This window comes from Prunus persica, chromosome G8 (genome assembly GCF_000346465.2).
Source record: "Prunus persica cultivar Lovell chromosome G8, Prunus_persica_NCBIv2, whole genome shotgun sequence".
NCBI classification, from domain to species: Eukaryota; Viridiplantae; Streptophyta; class Magnoliopsida; order Rosales; family Rosaceae; genus Prunus; species Prunus persica.
Genome location: NC_034016.1, coordinates 20,220,976 through 20,237,893, shown reverse-complemented (window position 1 = coordinate 20,237,893; position 16,918 = coordinate 20,220,976). Strand labels below are relative to the sequence as shown.

At 36.6% G+C, this 16,918-nt stretch overlaps 2 protein-coding genes across 6 annotated transcripts; both read left to right on the top strand.

Moving 5' to 3' along the window:
* On the top strand, window positions 10,253-13,470 carry LOC18768982 (inorganic phosphate transporter 1-4). 2 transcript variants are annotated; one of them, XM_020570126.1, is made up of 3 exons: window positions 10,253-10,411; window positions 11,046-11,106; window positions 11,634-13,470. In XM_020570126.1, exon 3 carries the CDS (start codon window positions 11,686-11,688, stop codon window positions 13,300-13,302), a length of 1,617 nt encoding a protein of 538 aa, XP_020425715.1. In that variant the 5' UTR covers window positions 10,253-10,411; window positions 11,046-11,106; window positions 11,634-11,685; the 3' UTR covers window positions 13,303-13,470. The 2 variants fall into 2 exon arrangements, with proteins under 2 accessions (XP_020425715.1, XP_007199786.1); XM_007199724.2 differs by lacking the exon at window positions 11,046-11,106.
* On the top strand, window positions 13,663-16,898 carry LOC18768073 (inorganic phosphate transporter 1-4). 4 transcript variants are annotated; one of them, XM_020570128.1, is made up of 3 exons: window positions 14,540-14,587; window positions 14,760-14,828; window positions 15,058-16,898. In XM_020570128.1, exon 3 carries the CDS (start codon window positions 15,105-15,107, stop codon window positions 16,662-16,664), a length of 1,560 nt encoding a protein of 519 aa, XP_020425717.1. In that variant the 5' UTR covers window positions 14,540-14,587; window positions 14,760-14,828; window positions 15,058-15,104; the 3' UTR covers window positions 16,665-16,898. The 4 variants fall into 4 exon arrangements, with proteins under 4 accessions (XP_007199605.1, XP_020425716.1, XP_020425718.1 ...); XM_007199543.2 differs by lacking the exon at window positions 14,760-14,828 and having other exon boundaries at window positions 13,663-14,587; XM_020570127.1 differs by having other exon boundaries at window positions 13,663-14,828.

Here is a 16,918-nt window from a genome sequence, read left to right as displayed (position 1 = left end):
GAACAACCAGTGAAATGCCACAACAAATTTTCACAAAATTAGGTAGAGTGTAAATGTGGGTTAGGCTAGTTGGCCAAGGAAATGTGCTTGTTCTCTTGCATTCGAATTTGAATCCCCTCCCCCTGTACATTAGAGTATTTTAGATTATCGTTGTTAAACATGATTGACACCAATACGAGACAAGCACACGTAAGCATTAATAGGATGAACATGAATATGCGATGCTTTGTAGGGAATCCACTGCAAATCAGAAGATTAATAGTTTGACAAGTGCAAAAATATATCATGTTAAATATGCCAAAGTATGAGTAGATATGGCTTGACCAGCAGGAATTGCCAAGCAATGCGGTTCTAGCAAAACATGCTCTTTCTGTGGAGCAGCCTCCATCATCAGCTTTTGTTGTAGTTTGTTGCCGAAGACCTCCTTGTGGGTTAATAAGGTTTTGAAAACAAAATATGGCTATCGCGGAAGAGAGAAGCAACAACGTGCCCTGACTTTCCTTCACCCAACCCTTGTGTTTTAAGAATTTTGTCAATTTGCTCACAAATTTGCTTGCAAAACTTGCATTTTCTTCTCTGTTGCCAACAACAGCAGATGGTGTTGGAGGTTGGTGATGGCTTTCAATATTTCCTCTGACCTCCATGAACTTGACAGGGGCTTCCTCAGAAAGATTCTCTACATCTACAGTAATAGGCACAGATTCTTCACTCATATCCAAAACTTCTTCAACAATCTCCATTGTCCAACAATCTGAAAAAAAAAATGAAAACTAATCTCTACACTTGGTCACTTCTTACTCTCTCAAATGAATTCAACAATTCTTACTCTCTTAAATGCCTCAAACAGATGCTGTAAAACAAGAGCTCTCAAATGCAATAATTCAGGGTTTAGGGGTTATAATGAGAGGTACAATCCAATAATTCGATAATAACTTTGTATTTGATCGGACTGCTATAAGAAATCCTTACAACAACAACTAATAACAGAGCATAATCAATAATAGTGATTTAGCAATAAGAAATACAACTGAAAATCCATTCCCAAACTATAACAAATAAGGCTTGTGGGAGCCCGGGCTAGCCTAATAAGAGGGCTCGGGCTTTAACATTCGAAACCTCATATCAGCTCGGACGAAAAATAAGAAAGGTCAATAAGGCCCGACCCGAGCCCAACCCCAAAAATTGAGGGTCGGCTAAGCCTCATGCTAATCCTAATTTTGCAACACTAAACAAGGGGTTATTGATGATTTTCTATATTTCCTCACCCCTCCATCAAAATCTTGTGGATTTCCTCGATTGGGTTGTGGCTTAAGTAACCTACCATGCTCAATACCTTGTCATTAACATGTGTTGCTTCTCTCTTTACAACAAGTAGAGAAAACGAGAATTTCAAGATATGTACACAAAGTTGTCACATCAAATATAAGCCAAACTGCAAAGCCCACCTAACATGCAACAAGCTCAGTAGTGATGGGCAACCGAAGAACAACCAGTGAAACGCCACAACAAACACTCACAAAGTTAGGCGAAGTGTAAATGTGGGTTAGGCCAGTTGGCCAAGGTAATGTTCTTGCTCAAACTGGCGCTACCTTACAAGGAAATCAAATTGGGCATGCTTCTCAACCAAACTCAAAAAATATACCCTACCAAAAAAAGCAAGGTCATGGAGACTGTAGTTGAGATTTACTGATTTTGGTCATATGTGGTCATCGAGCTGATTTTGGTTTTTTGGAACACCAAAACATTAGGACTACTTATTTTGTATTGTAATGGATATGCTTTGGAACATTTGAGTTTGATGAATTTGTAGCTGATATGGTATTAGGATTCTCATACTGATTTGAATGGATTAGTATTGGAACACAAATGTTTTGGTTGGATTACTGTTAAAACACATATGTTTTGCTTGGATTAGTGTTGGAATAAATATTTTGTAATGGATATCTTTGCCTGGAATGGATATGTTTTGGTTGGATAGTGTTGCAACACATATGTTCACTTGCTTGCTTATATGACATTTTGGCCAATTGGAAACAAAAATGTCAAAACACAACTGATACATGCCATTACATGAACCAACAAAAAGACCAATAGTCCAAGTATTACACCTCTGCCACACAACTAATACACGACATTTCATTCATTGTCTTTGCCTTTCCCACTCCCCTTTATTTCTAGTTCATCTTACGTAGGTAACTTCAAATATCCTTCATTGTCTTTGCCTTTCTCATACACCAACCACAAAACTATCACAAACAATAAACAAGACACACAAAACCAAGGGTTTTTTTTTTTCCAACTTCTCTGGCCAAGACTTTTTTGCATCTTCCATCATGTTTATTTTCCGTAGCAGCCCAAGTATAATTTGCTTTGACCTCTCACACATTTGTGGGTCACCCCATTCCCAAAATCTACATCTATTCTGTACATTTGTCACAACAAATTGATACATAAAAAATAGAAGAAAAAAAGTTTTGCATCAGTCCAAATTTTCTAATCGGCAACCCAAATTTCAAATCTGCAAACCAAATTTCAATTACAAACTTAACCTCCCACAGATGTAAAACCTCCTTCCTGGATGTGCAGCAGTCCAAGATGTTTGGATTTTCGCAGTCTTCCTACAGTAGCAAACGACTGAATGCACCATCCATGAACTACCTTATTCACATTGTGAATTCCACCTCTATGACCTATGACCTCCTTATCTCGTAATATTGGGTTTTTTCCTAAACCCTAGATCCCCTTTTGGTTTAGGGTACAAAAATGGAGGTAGGAAAAATGGAAGGAAATTTATTTGGGGAAAAAATGAGTCAAAATGAAGGAACTAATAGCTGAAGCATGGGTTCAGTTTAGTGGAGACGCGAAATGACAAAATTAACCTCCAACTTCACGGCAGAATGGATGGGAAGTGCCAGATTTTGATGTCGAGAGGCACATTGGCAAAAAAAAATAGTTCGGTTCCTTAATTTTCTTTAAAAAAAAGGGTAGGTGGCTAATTGAAAGTTAGATACAAATTCATGAGACAAATCACTAGTATACCCTAATAATAATAATTAATTATTATATTGCTAAATGAACTTAATTACATTAACTAATCTCTCTATATATCAATATTATTGTTTAAGTCGCTATTTTTATTAAGAGAATCAAACTCTTCACTTAGCCTAATTATTATTATTATGTATGTACTTATATATTCTTTACGTTTTCTTTACAAAATATTGAATAATACAAATAAAATTCACATATTTTTCATATACCAGTGAATTCAAACACTATGCATTAGAAACCTTTAAATAAATAACATAATACCATATAATGGCCAAAACTTCCTGCCTATTTCTTTTATTTTAAATTTAGCCTGATAATACACACAAGGAATTTGTTCATATGCAGTCCCCTACTTTACTAACCATGAACACCAGAAATCATTTGCAATTTTTTGTTTCTAGACAATCTGGATAACAACATTTTGAAAATTATTCTTATGTGGATTATTTAACAAATAAATGTGTATTTATAAAATTTGGGATGACATGGTTTATAATATTTTATTTAATCATTTTAACCACTGGGATTTAAATACATGTGTAATATTTTTTTAACCATAGGATTCAATTTGAAAAAAATGAAAAGATAAATCGGATTCGAATCTATCCGTTGGATCTCAACGGTCAGCTTCATCAACCCTTGGACTTGCCAAGTTCAAAATAAAAGCGTAAGGCGCGCTACACAGGATACCCCACTTTAGAGCTAAAGGACAAAAAAGGGGCGGATCTGCGGCACGTGGGTCACCTACTTGATTATATAAATCCCTGTTACGAATAGAGTAAACAAACCTAAACCCTTAATTTCACTTGCAGAATTAGGATTTTGAGTTTGGACCCTAAACCATGTAACTAAAGCCCATCTCTCTTATTGTAAATTTAAAAAAAAAAAAAAAAAAAGCCCATCTCTCTTCGTTAAAAAAAAAAAAAACATCCACTTAAAAATTAGGAGCATAAAAACTTTTTTATATTAGCTTTTTCCTTCTCTAGCAAGCAATAGAATTCACAATTCACAAATAATAATCCGAGTTCAACTCCCCGTTACCGAATATTTTTTCAAAGAAACATCTGAACTTCCAAGCTCAAGAGAGGGGGCAGCTTACTTCTATTACCGAGTCTACTCCTTTCCACCGACGTGCTAATGTACAAATTGCAACAAAAAATCCACATACGTTTGTTAGTTTGGTGGTGCTTCCTATTAATTTGCCCCTTGTGCCATTCAACAACAGTTAATAGTAGTGGTGGGCTCAGTCTGGGTTGGTTTGATTTTGGACTCAACTTGGACACCGATCCATAGGCCTCGGTTTGGCTATTTTGGAAATCGAAACCAAACCATAATTGATGAAAGCCGATCACTTCGGTTAACCGAACTTGGTGGGTTGGTTAAGTTCGGTTTGGATTTTTTGGCTTTCTTAAAGAGAGAGAGAGAGAGAGAGAGAGAGAGAGAGAAGAAGAAGAAGAAAAAAAAAAGAAAAAAAAAGAGGTGAAGACAGATGTAAGAAGAAGGAGAAAAAAAAAAATTCAAGAGAGAGGGACTGATGGAGACAAGACAGACGAAGAGATGGAGAGAGAAGAAAAAGAAAAAAGAATTAAAAAAAAGATAGAAGACAAGATGCATGCGTGTGTTGGGGGTTTAAAAAAAAATTCAGTTAGGTATATATATATATATATATATATATTTCTTATAATAATATAATATTTTTTAATATCATCGGTTTGGTTTGGTTAAACTGTGATTTTGAAAATTACAAACCATACACCAAACCATATATTTCAGTTTAGTTTGTATTCAAACCGATGACCAAAAAAATAAAAAAATAAAAAAACTAAACCAACCCAAATCATTGATTTTGTTTGGACGGTATGGCCGGGTTATCGGTCTGAATGCCCAACCCTAGTTAATAGTTCAAAACTGTTTTATCATATGCATCAACGATCAATCTTGGTATTATATGTCACATTGAGAAAAATTAGGCCTTTTCTCTCGAGACAAAAATATCTAATTGTACAGGATTAGGATGGTTCCTTTAGCTACAGAGACCACATGAAATTTCAACTACCCCCACTAAATCTGTGGAGTGAGATTCTTCACACACAACATTATATTTATATTTCTTATTTTACCAAAGTATATCGTAACTCTTTTTTTCCTCTCTTCTTATCAATTATAGTTAATAACTACAGTATTTTTGATTAAAAATATGCTAGCATCAGCCGTGCAGCTAGATCTTTGAACTCCTCAAATAGAGGTTATCAAATTGAATTGCACGTATCTAATGATTTAGATAGTTGAATAGACAACAATTAGTGGGGTTTACAGGTGACATTTTACAGCTTTTGGAGCATGTATAATTGTGTTTTCTCAAAGTAGCAGAATATAATGCATTAGCTAGCCAACCCAGTTTGAATATACATAAACCAAGCACAATCCATTGTACCATTACTCCGGTACTTTCCAGGAACCACAAGAAATTTCAAGTGCCTGTAAAATCTCAACGGAGGAAACAGGGGTGGACGGATGCTATTTGCATTGCAATATCGTTTGGTGTGACAACATGTTGGGCTTACTTTTTTCATTATGTTTCCCACTAAAACCTCTGGAATTAAACTTCCAAAAATGTCCCACCTCCAATATCAGCACATGGAATTTTTTAAGGTGAAAGTGGGAAACTTTTTCACTGTGTGTAGGGTTTTTGAATCAAGTGGAAGTTGAAGAATGAATGATAAGAAAGATGTAGCTGAAGCTGGAAGGCTCTACTTTAAACCATAGCCCTCAAGAATGACTTCCACGGACATATACCAGAATTGTTTAATAAGCACAGCACATGGATGCAAACATCTTAGTGGGGAAGGTAAAAGTCATAAGAAATCAAAGGGTAGCACTCACAACAATAATCACATGAAAGTAATAATTAATCTTCCTTTTTATTTTATTTATTTTATGTATTTTACCAATTTAACAATTTATATTCTTGTTTAAATATTGACTAGAGTCTAAATTAATCTAATTTACGGAAAAATGATATTTGAACTTAAGTGCTAAGGCTCGTTTGAGATTATTTCTCTAGAAAGTACTTCTATCCATAAGTGCTTTTATTATAAAAATCTTTGAATTTTCATAAAAAAATTCAAGTGCTTCTTCAGGAAGCGCTTCTAAACTTTTTTGTCAAACATTCCAAAACCAAACATGCCCTAACTGTCCTGGCCAACAACCCTAACACGTACGTCTGCAATTTTATACTCCATTAATAGGTCACACCAAAATTATACCAACCAACTAAGGTTAGTTTTTCAAAGTTAGGAATATAATGATGGTCTCACAACTTACAAACGAGGTTTAAAATAGGTATAGATGCTGCTGATTGCAATGTGGAAAGGAACTTTGGCCTCTGATTATACCACTAGGCTGTCCTTTCGAGTTGTCTTTGAGACCATCTTGATGAACAATTTGCAATCGCTAATTTATCTTTTTAGATAGATTAATGTCTTGTTTAACGGCCAAAGAAATTATGAAAAGATAAAGTTAACAATATTATTATATGGTCAAGTAACTTATACTTTTCAATTTTCATTTCGAGACGCTGCGACTCGATCATATAATTATTGGTTTCATCAAAAGAAAAAGTAGAAGCAAAAGAGTATTCTCATTCTCTAAATGCTGCCATCACCTTGCACCTTGAAAACTTTGAATAATGAATAAATCCCTTTCGGCCGGGATGTATATAGTATTTTCTTTTTTCTGTTCTTATTTTGTTTTGCTAAATTAAGCCCAAAGAAGATCAGTTAAACGACGTGCTTGGGCTGACCGTTAGATTTTAAAATCTCATGAAAGGGACCAAAAAAATAATCTTCGTTAACTCTCTCACGTCTGATTCATCACATGTTGATTACGTGATCAGTAGTTATGAGATCATTTGTGTTAGCAAAACAAAGGAGATTTTCTCCATCAGAATTAAAAAGAGGAAATTCAATAAAGACTCTATTATATTTTAAACTTATAGCGTAAATCAATTAACCTAGTTGAATCAATTAGGAAATTGAAAAATACATGGTAGAAAAACTTGATTATGTAAAGTTAATTGATACTTTTGAATCGAAAAATGCAAGACGAGTGATATTTAAGTGATGTTTTGATGCATTTTATAATGTTGTTGTGTACATTACACTTTGATTGTTTCTTTTATGTTATGATTATGAATTTGAGTTCATATAATATTTTTTTAACTTACCGGAAAAAAAAAAAAAAGAATCACATAAATATACATATAGAGTAGAATGTCTCATTTAAGATGTTTGCATAAGGTCTCCAAAACATAAGATCACCGCTTCTTTACTAGTTTGGATAGAATTTGATTTTAAGTTTCGTCCACAGATATATTATGAGCGTCTATACCATAAATCAAAAATTATTTTTGGGTGACATCAAAGCAACATATAAAATTAAGGAAAATTTAATATTTGCTTTGACTTTAGAGTTTAGATCAGCCTCATATTCTGATATTTTAATTGTAAAAAAAAGATGATTACAGCCTCATCTCATCTTTGTTTATTAATTCTGTCACTAACGTCCTGTATTATTGCCTTGCCCTCTAAGCTCTACGAGAATTTAATATAATGTAATGCTCCACACATACATATGTAGTGCATGTGAAAAAGCATAATTAATTTTTGGCCGCGTGATTAGTGGAGTTTTAAGGATGACTGGTTTCTTCTGTTTTTTTTAAATTACTTATATATTTTTCTGATTAGTGAATTAATTTTTGGTTGTGTAATTACTCGTTTTTTCATGCAGGTTATTCTACAACACCAACAAGCATGTCACATTCGTGCTCACATAAACTCAAAACGCGTTTTATGAATTCATTATGTGTTTTTTTTTCTTCCTAAACACACTTTATAAGTCAAACGCGTTTGGTCATACGAATAATTTCGGCCTTTTCTTCTTTGAGAGTGAAACATATTTGCTGCAGCTACGTGGTTTCCCACACCGAAGCTTAGCATACGAAAATGACTGAAAATACAGTCATGTATATAATATACGTAATGATCACTATCAAAGGGCCAAAAATACTCACGATAGCCGCCCAAACTTTTGCTATATTATTTGGAACATCAACACTATAAGAAACAACGAAAAGAAAACACACACATTACAACAAAAATATTGGGACAGACAGGTAATCGAGTTTGGAGTTTTTAAGGGTTCAAAAGGTCAAACCACATGACAAGAGTAGGAGAACGTCATATTCTTATCTTGTTATGTTTGCGTTCCGTGATCTAGAACAGGAGCGTGAATAATTTTCAAACATTAATTATAGATTATAGATTAAAGGTGAAACTCACGTTACTTAAATGGATGAGATTTATCTTTATGATCAAAGATAAATATGATATATGTTCATATTTTCGTGAGTCTAAAATAGAAGGAAAGGAGAAAAGGTTTATTTATAGAGTTCCTGCGTGGCCCTATTAAAAAAGAAGAAAATGGTCCCTTCATCCATGAGTGGCGCGACCACGAGAGCATTATATGTGAGTTTGAAGTCAACTCAGGAAAGCCAGATATACTGCTAAAGTGCCCACATGTATTGGATTGAAGAATTGAAAGTCAATGGACAACATCAAATGAATCTCACAAAGATGGAAAAGCTAATCAAAGCACTCAACGAATTACACAGTTCAAGGCCAGTTTTCAAAGCATATCTCATATACATATGTAGGGGCAGCCAGCAAAGTAGAATTAGTTTGCCATACCGAAGTTCATATTCTATTTCTCATGTGATACAAACAAGTAGAAACATATAAGGAGCTCACAGAAGTTGACATTGAAAAAGATGTTGGAGAAAATAGGAACCCATACGTACCCACTAAAAATGCCAAAATAAAGAACAACTTAGTCAATTTATTGAGAAATACATGGGTTTTTTCTTACAGACTAGAGAAAAAGATCATTGATTTGCATACCAGAAGTTTCAAGTTCGAACCCTCATAACATCTTAGTTGTATGTGTGTGTGAGAAACCCCTTCCTTGTAGTTCAAATTATCCATCACACTAAAAAAAAAAAACCAAAAGATCTTTTGAAGAAAAATAAAAAATAAAACGATATTTGAGGAGGGTTTTCCATGAACATAAATATCTTATCCCAATACTAGGATAACCATGATTGAAACTGGCACACCCAAATAAAAAATAAAAAATTCAACATTTCAAAAAGTTTAAGGGAAGATTTGCCGTTTTGTATGAAATAAGGAGACGTTGAAATATGGATTCTGACATAGGGAGGAGACAATTAGAGAGGTTAGTTTTGATAGGAAAGTTAGAGGTCTTGTTTTCTCTAATCTATAGCCATTGAATTTCTTTAAAAAAATACCAAGATTTCACAATTATGGGACCAATATTGACTCCTCACATCACATGTGATGTGGTGAGAAACTTCCCCTCTCTTTACCAATTCATTGGTGTTTTGGCTTTATTAACACCCAAACACGACCTCACAACCACATCACTTCCTCCATAAAAGTCTATTTGACCTTTTTATCTTATTATTAATTTGTATTTTTATTTGTTTATATTGTTTTCAATCTAAATAAACGGCGTGCCACATTAAATGAACACAAATTAAAAAAGAATACTATAAATTTCAAACTACGAAAGAAAAGTATTATAAATAAACGACAATAGTGTCAAGTCTCAATAACTGATTAATGGATCCATATATGGTATGGAGGAAAATTTCCATGAAACATTTCAATTGGATCCATATGGCATGGGGGACTCGTAAAATGACAATGGTGTTAAGTCTCAACAACCGATTCATTTCACACCAAGAAGTCATTGACAAATTTATTACAATCCAAAGAGTGTGGGTTTGTTCATGAAAGGTACAAGATGACACGGCTTTTGGGTTCGAATACTACATACTTAGACACGATTTCGAGCGTTCCTTCGTCGTCAAGTCATACAAGTCTTATAATCAGACTATATGCATCAACGGTTAGAAATCAATCACACCCTTTGACACGCCGTAATTCCCAACCAGACACAGAAAAAAGAATATAAAATAATAATAATAACCTAATGGGAACCAATAATAACATAGATGTAGGACACGTGTGGACAACCTAGATGCAAAGCGGTGTCGTAAAGGGGAGGGTCAGACTCCAGAGAGTTATGGTTGACTAAAGAGCCAAGGGAATATGCCGGTACAAATTCTCCGTTCTGGACTCATTTGCGTAAACAGAGTGCTGCCGTTGCCTATAAATAAACATATCCATTCTCTTCCTTATTTCACAGCCACTTCTCACCATTTCATCTGCTGCCCCCCACACTCTATTTTGCTCTCTCCAAAGGCAGCAAAACCCAAAAGGTTAGTTGCTAAACATCTTTGTGTTATGCTTAATCTTGTCTTTCATTATTAATTAATCTTGCTCTTGTAATTAAGCCCATCTCCATGCACAGAACACTCACAAAAGATGACAACTTTTCATGCATGCAAATTGCAAGAGCAAAGTGAAAAGTGTAATTTGTAAAGTGGGTTTCTTTTGTTTTGTTTTTGTTTTTGTTTTTTTTTTGTCAGTGGGAATAAAAACAAGCCATAGCTTTTTTTTACATGGGTTCTTTCGTATCTGACTTTAACTCTGATCTTCACTCTAAATTTCCTTCCTTTTCATTTCTTTCGGATCTGGGTTGCCATGTTTGGGACATGGCATTGGCTGCCCCCTTTGAATTTATAGTATTATTTATGATTTTCAGCGGTTCAAATTTTCTAATAAATCCCATTTATAATTTCCATCCTGTAATGATCCCTGAATTTTAAGCCTAAGAAATCTGGTTCAACAACCCCGGGAATTTAATTGCCAGGGTAAAAGGTTGAAAATTTAATCTGATAATTTTGTTTTTCTGGTGCATATTTTAATTGATTTAAATAATAATTATGGGTTTGGTCTAACGAATCCTCAGTTCACTCACGTGTATCTGTTTTGTCTGCTTGTGTGGGGTAGTTTGCATGTGATCTTCCTTGTTCACACTTCACTTCAGACACAGAAAGAGGCAGCGTTCATTGTATGTCTTGTTCTTCTACTTTTCCTGTGGCCGTGGAGGTTTTGCCTTTTCAGTTTCCAGAAGATTATGTTTTATATTTTAAATTTCTTCGGCTGCCAAATAAAAATTCTTCAAGGTGTATGATTTAGTTATAATAATCTGCAGTCTCAGTCTTCTTTTCAGACAATAAATCTTTTGAATACAACTTACTGAAGTCTAAAAGTCAGTCTGAAAACCAAAAGGTTTGATTAGTTGGACCTACTGTTAATTTGGGTTGACAAAAATACCCTCATGGATTGAAACTGGTGGTCCTGGAATCGTAGGTGAGGCTATTAAATTTCAATAGATGACCAAATATGGTGGAAAATCAATGGCCTTGCAGTCTAATAGTCATACATGTCCTGTCAAGAGTTGGAGTCAAATTTTCTTGCCCCCTTGATATTTATTTAGCAATTTGTTGACTTTTCCTCTGTTTGTTCTCTTTTAAAATTCTGTGGTTCAAGATTGACTGGTTTTTCATATTCTCACTGATATTCAAAATTCTGCAGATAGATAAGAGATAGCGGAGAATTGTAAACTTGTAGAAGCTAGCAGCTAGCCATGGCCAGAGAGCAATTACAGGTGCTGAATGCACTTGATGTAGCCAAAACACAATGGTATCATTTCACTGCAATTATTATTGCTGGAATGGGCTTCTTCACAGATGCATATGATCTCTTCTGCATATCTCTGGTAACCAAATTGCTGGGCCGCATATACTACCATGTTGAAAATGCAGAGAAACCTGGCATTTTGCCTCCCAATGTATCAGCTGCTGTGAATGGTGTGGCATTTTGTGGAACACTAGCAGGCCAGCTCTTCTTTGGTTGGCTTGGTGACAAGATGGGAAGAAAGAAAGTCTATGGCATGACTCTTATGCTCATGGTCATCTGCTCCGTTGCTTCAGGCCTCTCCTTCGGGCAGAACCCGAAATCCGTGATGACAACTCTTTGCTTCTTTCGATTCTGGCTCGGGTTTGGCATCGGCGGTGACTACCCTCTTTCTGCCACTATCATGTCTGAATATGCTAACAAGAAAACTCGAGGTGCCTTCATTGCTGCAGTCTTTGCCATGCAGGGCTTTGGAATTTTAGCCGGTGGTATATTTGCTATTATTTCTTCAGCTGCGTTTGAGGCCAAGTTTGATGCTCCAGCATATGAGGTCGATCCAGTTAAATCCACTGTTCCACAAGCAGACTATCTTTGGAGAATTATTGTCATGGTTGGAGCAATCCCAGCTGCAATGACTTACTACTGGCGGATGAAGATGCCTGAAACCGCCCGTTACACCGCTCTTGTTGCCAAGAATGCGAAACAGGCTGCATCAGACATGTCAAGGGTTCTGCAGGTTGACATTGAAGCAGAACCACAGAAGATGGAGGAGTCGGTTAGTGCATTTAAGTTGTTCTCTAAGGAGTTTATGCATCGCCACGGGCTTCATTTGCTTGGAACAACAAGCACTTGGTTCTTGCTTGACATTGCATTCTACAGCCAAAATCTGTTCCAAAAGGATATTTTTAGCGCGATTGGATGGATCCCTCCTGCCAAGACTATGAATGCTATTCAGGAGGTTTACAGAATTGCAAGGGCACAGACTCTTATTGCTCTATGCAGCACTGTCCCAGGCTACTGGTTTACAGTTTTATTCATTGACAGGATTGGAAGATTTGCTATCCAATTGATGGGATTCTTCTTCATGACAGTGTTTATGTTTGCACTGGCCATTCCATATGACCACTGGACTCATAAGGACAACCGAATTGGGTTCGTGGTGATCTACTCTTTGACCTTCTTCTTCGCAAACTTCGGTCCTAATGCCACTACATTTGTTGTGCCAGCTGAGATTTTCCCAGCTAGGTTCCGGTCTACTTGTCATGGGATCTCAGCGGCGTCTGGGAAGCTTGGTGCCATAGTTGGTGCATTTGGGTTCTTGTATTTGGCTCAGAACAAAGACAAGTCCAAGGCAGATGCAGGGTACCCTGCAGGAATTGGGGTGAAAAATTCACTCCTTGTGTTGGGTGTAATTAACTTCTTAGGGATATTGTTCACCTTCTTAGTGCCCGAATCAAACGGGAAGTCTTTGGAGGAGATGTCCGGTGAGAATGAAGATGAAAATGAAAATGGGGCAGTGGAGTTGGAGCCATCAGGCTTAAACAACAGGACAGTTCCACTTGCCTAGGTTATTATAAGCAGCTTGTAAAAATAATGTTGTAAGCTTTTGGTTAATTTTGGTGAGAGGGAAGCTCTAGTTTTCCATTTCCCTCTTCCCTCTATGTTGTTGTGACTTGAGTCTATATATTATATCAAGGAAGGAATTTGCAGAGGATGCCAAATATTAAGAAAGAAATTTTCCTGCTGCTTCATTTGTATTCTCATGTAGCCTTCAAGCCTACAGTCAAGCATTAAGAAAGAAAATTTCCTGCTTCTTCATTTGTATTCCCATGTAGCCTTCAAGCCTACAGTCAAGTCAATGGCCATTGTTGTTGCTTTCAAATTCTATTGCTTAGCCCAATGTTGATAAAGAGATAGATGTATCTGAACTGGGACTAGAATCGTTGAAGAATCAGTATTCAACGGATTGACTTGCGTCTTTGAAATCTGCTTTAACCCATCCTCGCAATGCAAGGAAGGCTCAGCAGAGGAGGGTGCACTCGTCGATCTAGTGGCTACAACCGTGTCCGCATTAAATAGAAATTCGTACCCTGGAAATATCCATGTAGGAAAGAATTCACTCCTCCTCAGGGGTCGTTGATATTAGTTTCCTCATGTTTCATAGAATCTAAGACATATGCATGAAACAATTTAAAAACAACAAAAATAAACATGTAATAAATAAAAAAATCAATTGCTTCCTTATCTAAAATTAAAGAAAAATGCCATTATTGTATGCATTTCTATATTTTTTTCCTTTTTGGTCTGTCATCATATGGCGATGAGATGCACAAAGATTAATTAATTTTACCTTTAAAAAATCCTCCAAATGAAATATGAAATCTTTTATTTAAAGAGTACCACCCTCCAGCTAGCTAGCCTGGCAGCAATTAGGCCATATTCCATGGCCTCAGATATCAACTTAAATGTTGGCATGAAATTTGAAACCATATATAGAAACATGGACAACCAGCCATTACTAGCCAACGTTCACATACATTGAAATACGCGTTGTGGCTACGGAAACTGTTTTGGTTTTGGTTACTGCTAGCTACTACTAGAAAATCTGGCATGGAATATACCAGTGGAAGATCTCAGTTTGTTGAAGAGAAGATTGCGTAAGAGAAGCAATAGCAAGCGAAAATGGAGGGAATATGCCAGTATAATATTCTGGTTGATCAGGGAAACAATCTTGCATATAAATTCTCTAGCCTACGCATTCCTTTAACCATAAACTACTGCTCTCTCTCTCTCTCTCTGTGTCCCACTCTCTCTGTCTGTCTCTCTCAATAAGGTTGAGAGAGCAAATCCAGGTAAGAAAAAAAAACTACTGCTCTTTGCATGTTGTTCTTGTTTCTTCTTTGTGAGCTCCATCTCTCTGATTATATTCCTATTTGCCATTGTTGAATTTTCATTTATTGTAGGCATTATATTGTTATTGACTCCTCCCACTCTGTATATGGAATGCAATTTTTCAAATTTCAGATCCTCTTCTGGTAGAACTCTGTGCGTGTGTGTTTTTCTTCTGAAAAATTGATATCCTTAATGATCACGGTCAGTTTTGTTATATGTATAAGCCTGAGATTTTTCAATTCCCGGTTGAGATGGTGCATTATACTATCTTTCTGAGAGTTTTCTGAAATATTTTAAATTCTTCAATTCACATTTTTGTGTGTAACTTTTGGTTTACAATGTCAATCTCATATTTTGTGTGATTCTTTATTCATACATTAGTCTGTACATGTAATCTTACCAGTCGTTTTCTTTCATATTGATGAAGCAGAGGAAAAAGGAGTTTGCGAGGGAGAGATCTAACAAGGCAAGCTAGCCATGGCCCAGGAACAATTGCAGGTGCTTAATGCACTGGACAGTGCAAAAACACAATGGTATCATTTCACCGCAATTGTGATTGCTGGAATGGGCTTCTTCACTGATGCATATGACCTCTTCTGCATATCACTTGTCACCAAATTGCTTGGCCGCATATACTATCACGTCGAGGGCTCAGCAAAGCCTGGCTCATTGCCTCCAAATGTATCAGCTGCTGTCAATGGTGTGGCACTTTGTGGCACATTGGCAGGGCAAGTCTTCTTTGGTTGGCTTGGTGACAAATTGGGAAGAAAGAAAGTCTATGGCATGACTCTTATGCTCATGGTCATCTGCTCCGTTGCTTCCGGGCTCTCCTTTGGGCACACCCCAAAATCTGTAGTTTCGACGCTTTGCTTCTTCCGTTTCTGGCTTGGGTTTGGCATTGGTGGTGACTACCCACTCTCTGCCACCATCATGTCTGAATATGCTAACAAGAAGACTCGTGGTGCCTTCGTTGCTGCAGTCTTTGCCATGCAGGGCTTTGGAATTTTAGCTGGAGGGTTGTTTGCAATGCTTATGTCTGCCATATTTGAAGCCAAGTTCAAGGCTCCAGCTTATGAAGTTGATCCAACTGGTTCAACTGTCCCACAAGCAGACTACCTTTGGAGAATCATTTTAATGGTTGGAGCACTTCCAGCAGCTCTAACCTATTACTCGCGGTCGAAGATGCCTGAAACTGCTCGTTACACAGCGCTTGTTGCCAATAATGTCAAACAGGCTACTTCAGATATGGCAAAAGTTTTGCAGGTTGACATTGAAGCTGAACCGGTCAAGCCCCAGGAACCTGCTAAATCCTTTGGTTTGTTCTCTAAGGAATTTATGCGCCGCCATGGACTTCACTTGCTTGGAACCACAAGTACATGGTTCTTGCTTGACATTGCATTTTATAGTCAAAATCTGTTTCAGAAGGACATCTTTAGTGCCATTGGATGGATTCCTAGTGCAAAGACTATGAATGCCGTTTCAGAGGTTTATAGAATAGCAAGGGCACAGACTCTTATTGCTCTATGCAGCACTGTGCCTGGTTACTGGTTCACTGTGGCCTTGATTGATAAAATTGGAAGATTTGCAATCCAGTTGATGGGATTTTTCTTCATGACAGTGTTCATGTTTGCCTTGGCCTTTCCTTACAATTATTGGACACACAAGGATCACTTGATTGGGTTTGTGGTACTCTACTCACTGACTTTCTTCTTTGCAAATTTTGGACCAAATGCCACCACATTCGTGGTGCCGGCTGAGATTTTCCCGGCTAGACTACGTTCTACATGCCACGGCATATCTGCAGCAGCAGGAAAGTTAGGGGCAATGGTGGGTGCATTTGGCTTTTTGTACTTGGCTCAACCCCAGGACAAGACTAAGGCAGAAGCAGGGTTCCCTGCTGGTATAGGGGTCAAGAATTCACTCATTGTGTTGGGTGTGGTCAACTTCTTGGGTTTGTTATTTACATTCTTTGTGCCTGAATCAAAAGGAAAATCTTTGGAGGAAATTTCAGGTGAGACCAATGAAGAGCGCAATTAAGGAAGTAGAAGATTAAAGCAGCCGCAGACAAGAAGGGAGTTTCTGTTCTTCTAAAATACAGCAATTTTTTAGGATATCCTTGTCATTTTTTTCTATTATAGTCTTTTATCATATGTCATTGTATTATAGTAAAGAAGAAATCAGATCTTCTGCTTCTTCTGCTTCTTCTGCTTCTTCTTTTTTTCCTGTTATTTAATCATTTTATTATAGTGAAGTACGGATGATCTTTTGTTATCTTTTCGTCTATATTGCCT

Bases quoted from the DNA above. Each gene is read 5' to 3' on its own strand.
- LOC18768073 (XM_007199543.2), top strand. From the start codon at position 15,105: ATGGCCCAGGAACAATTGCAGGTGCTTAATGCACTGGACAGTGCAAAA.
- LOC18768982 (XM_007199724.2), top strand. From the start codon at position 11,686: ATGGCCAGAGAGCAATTACAGGTGCTGAATGCACTTGATGTAGCCAAA.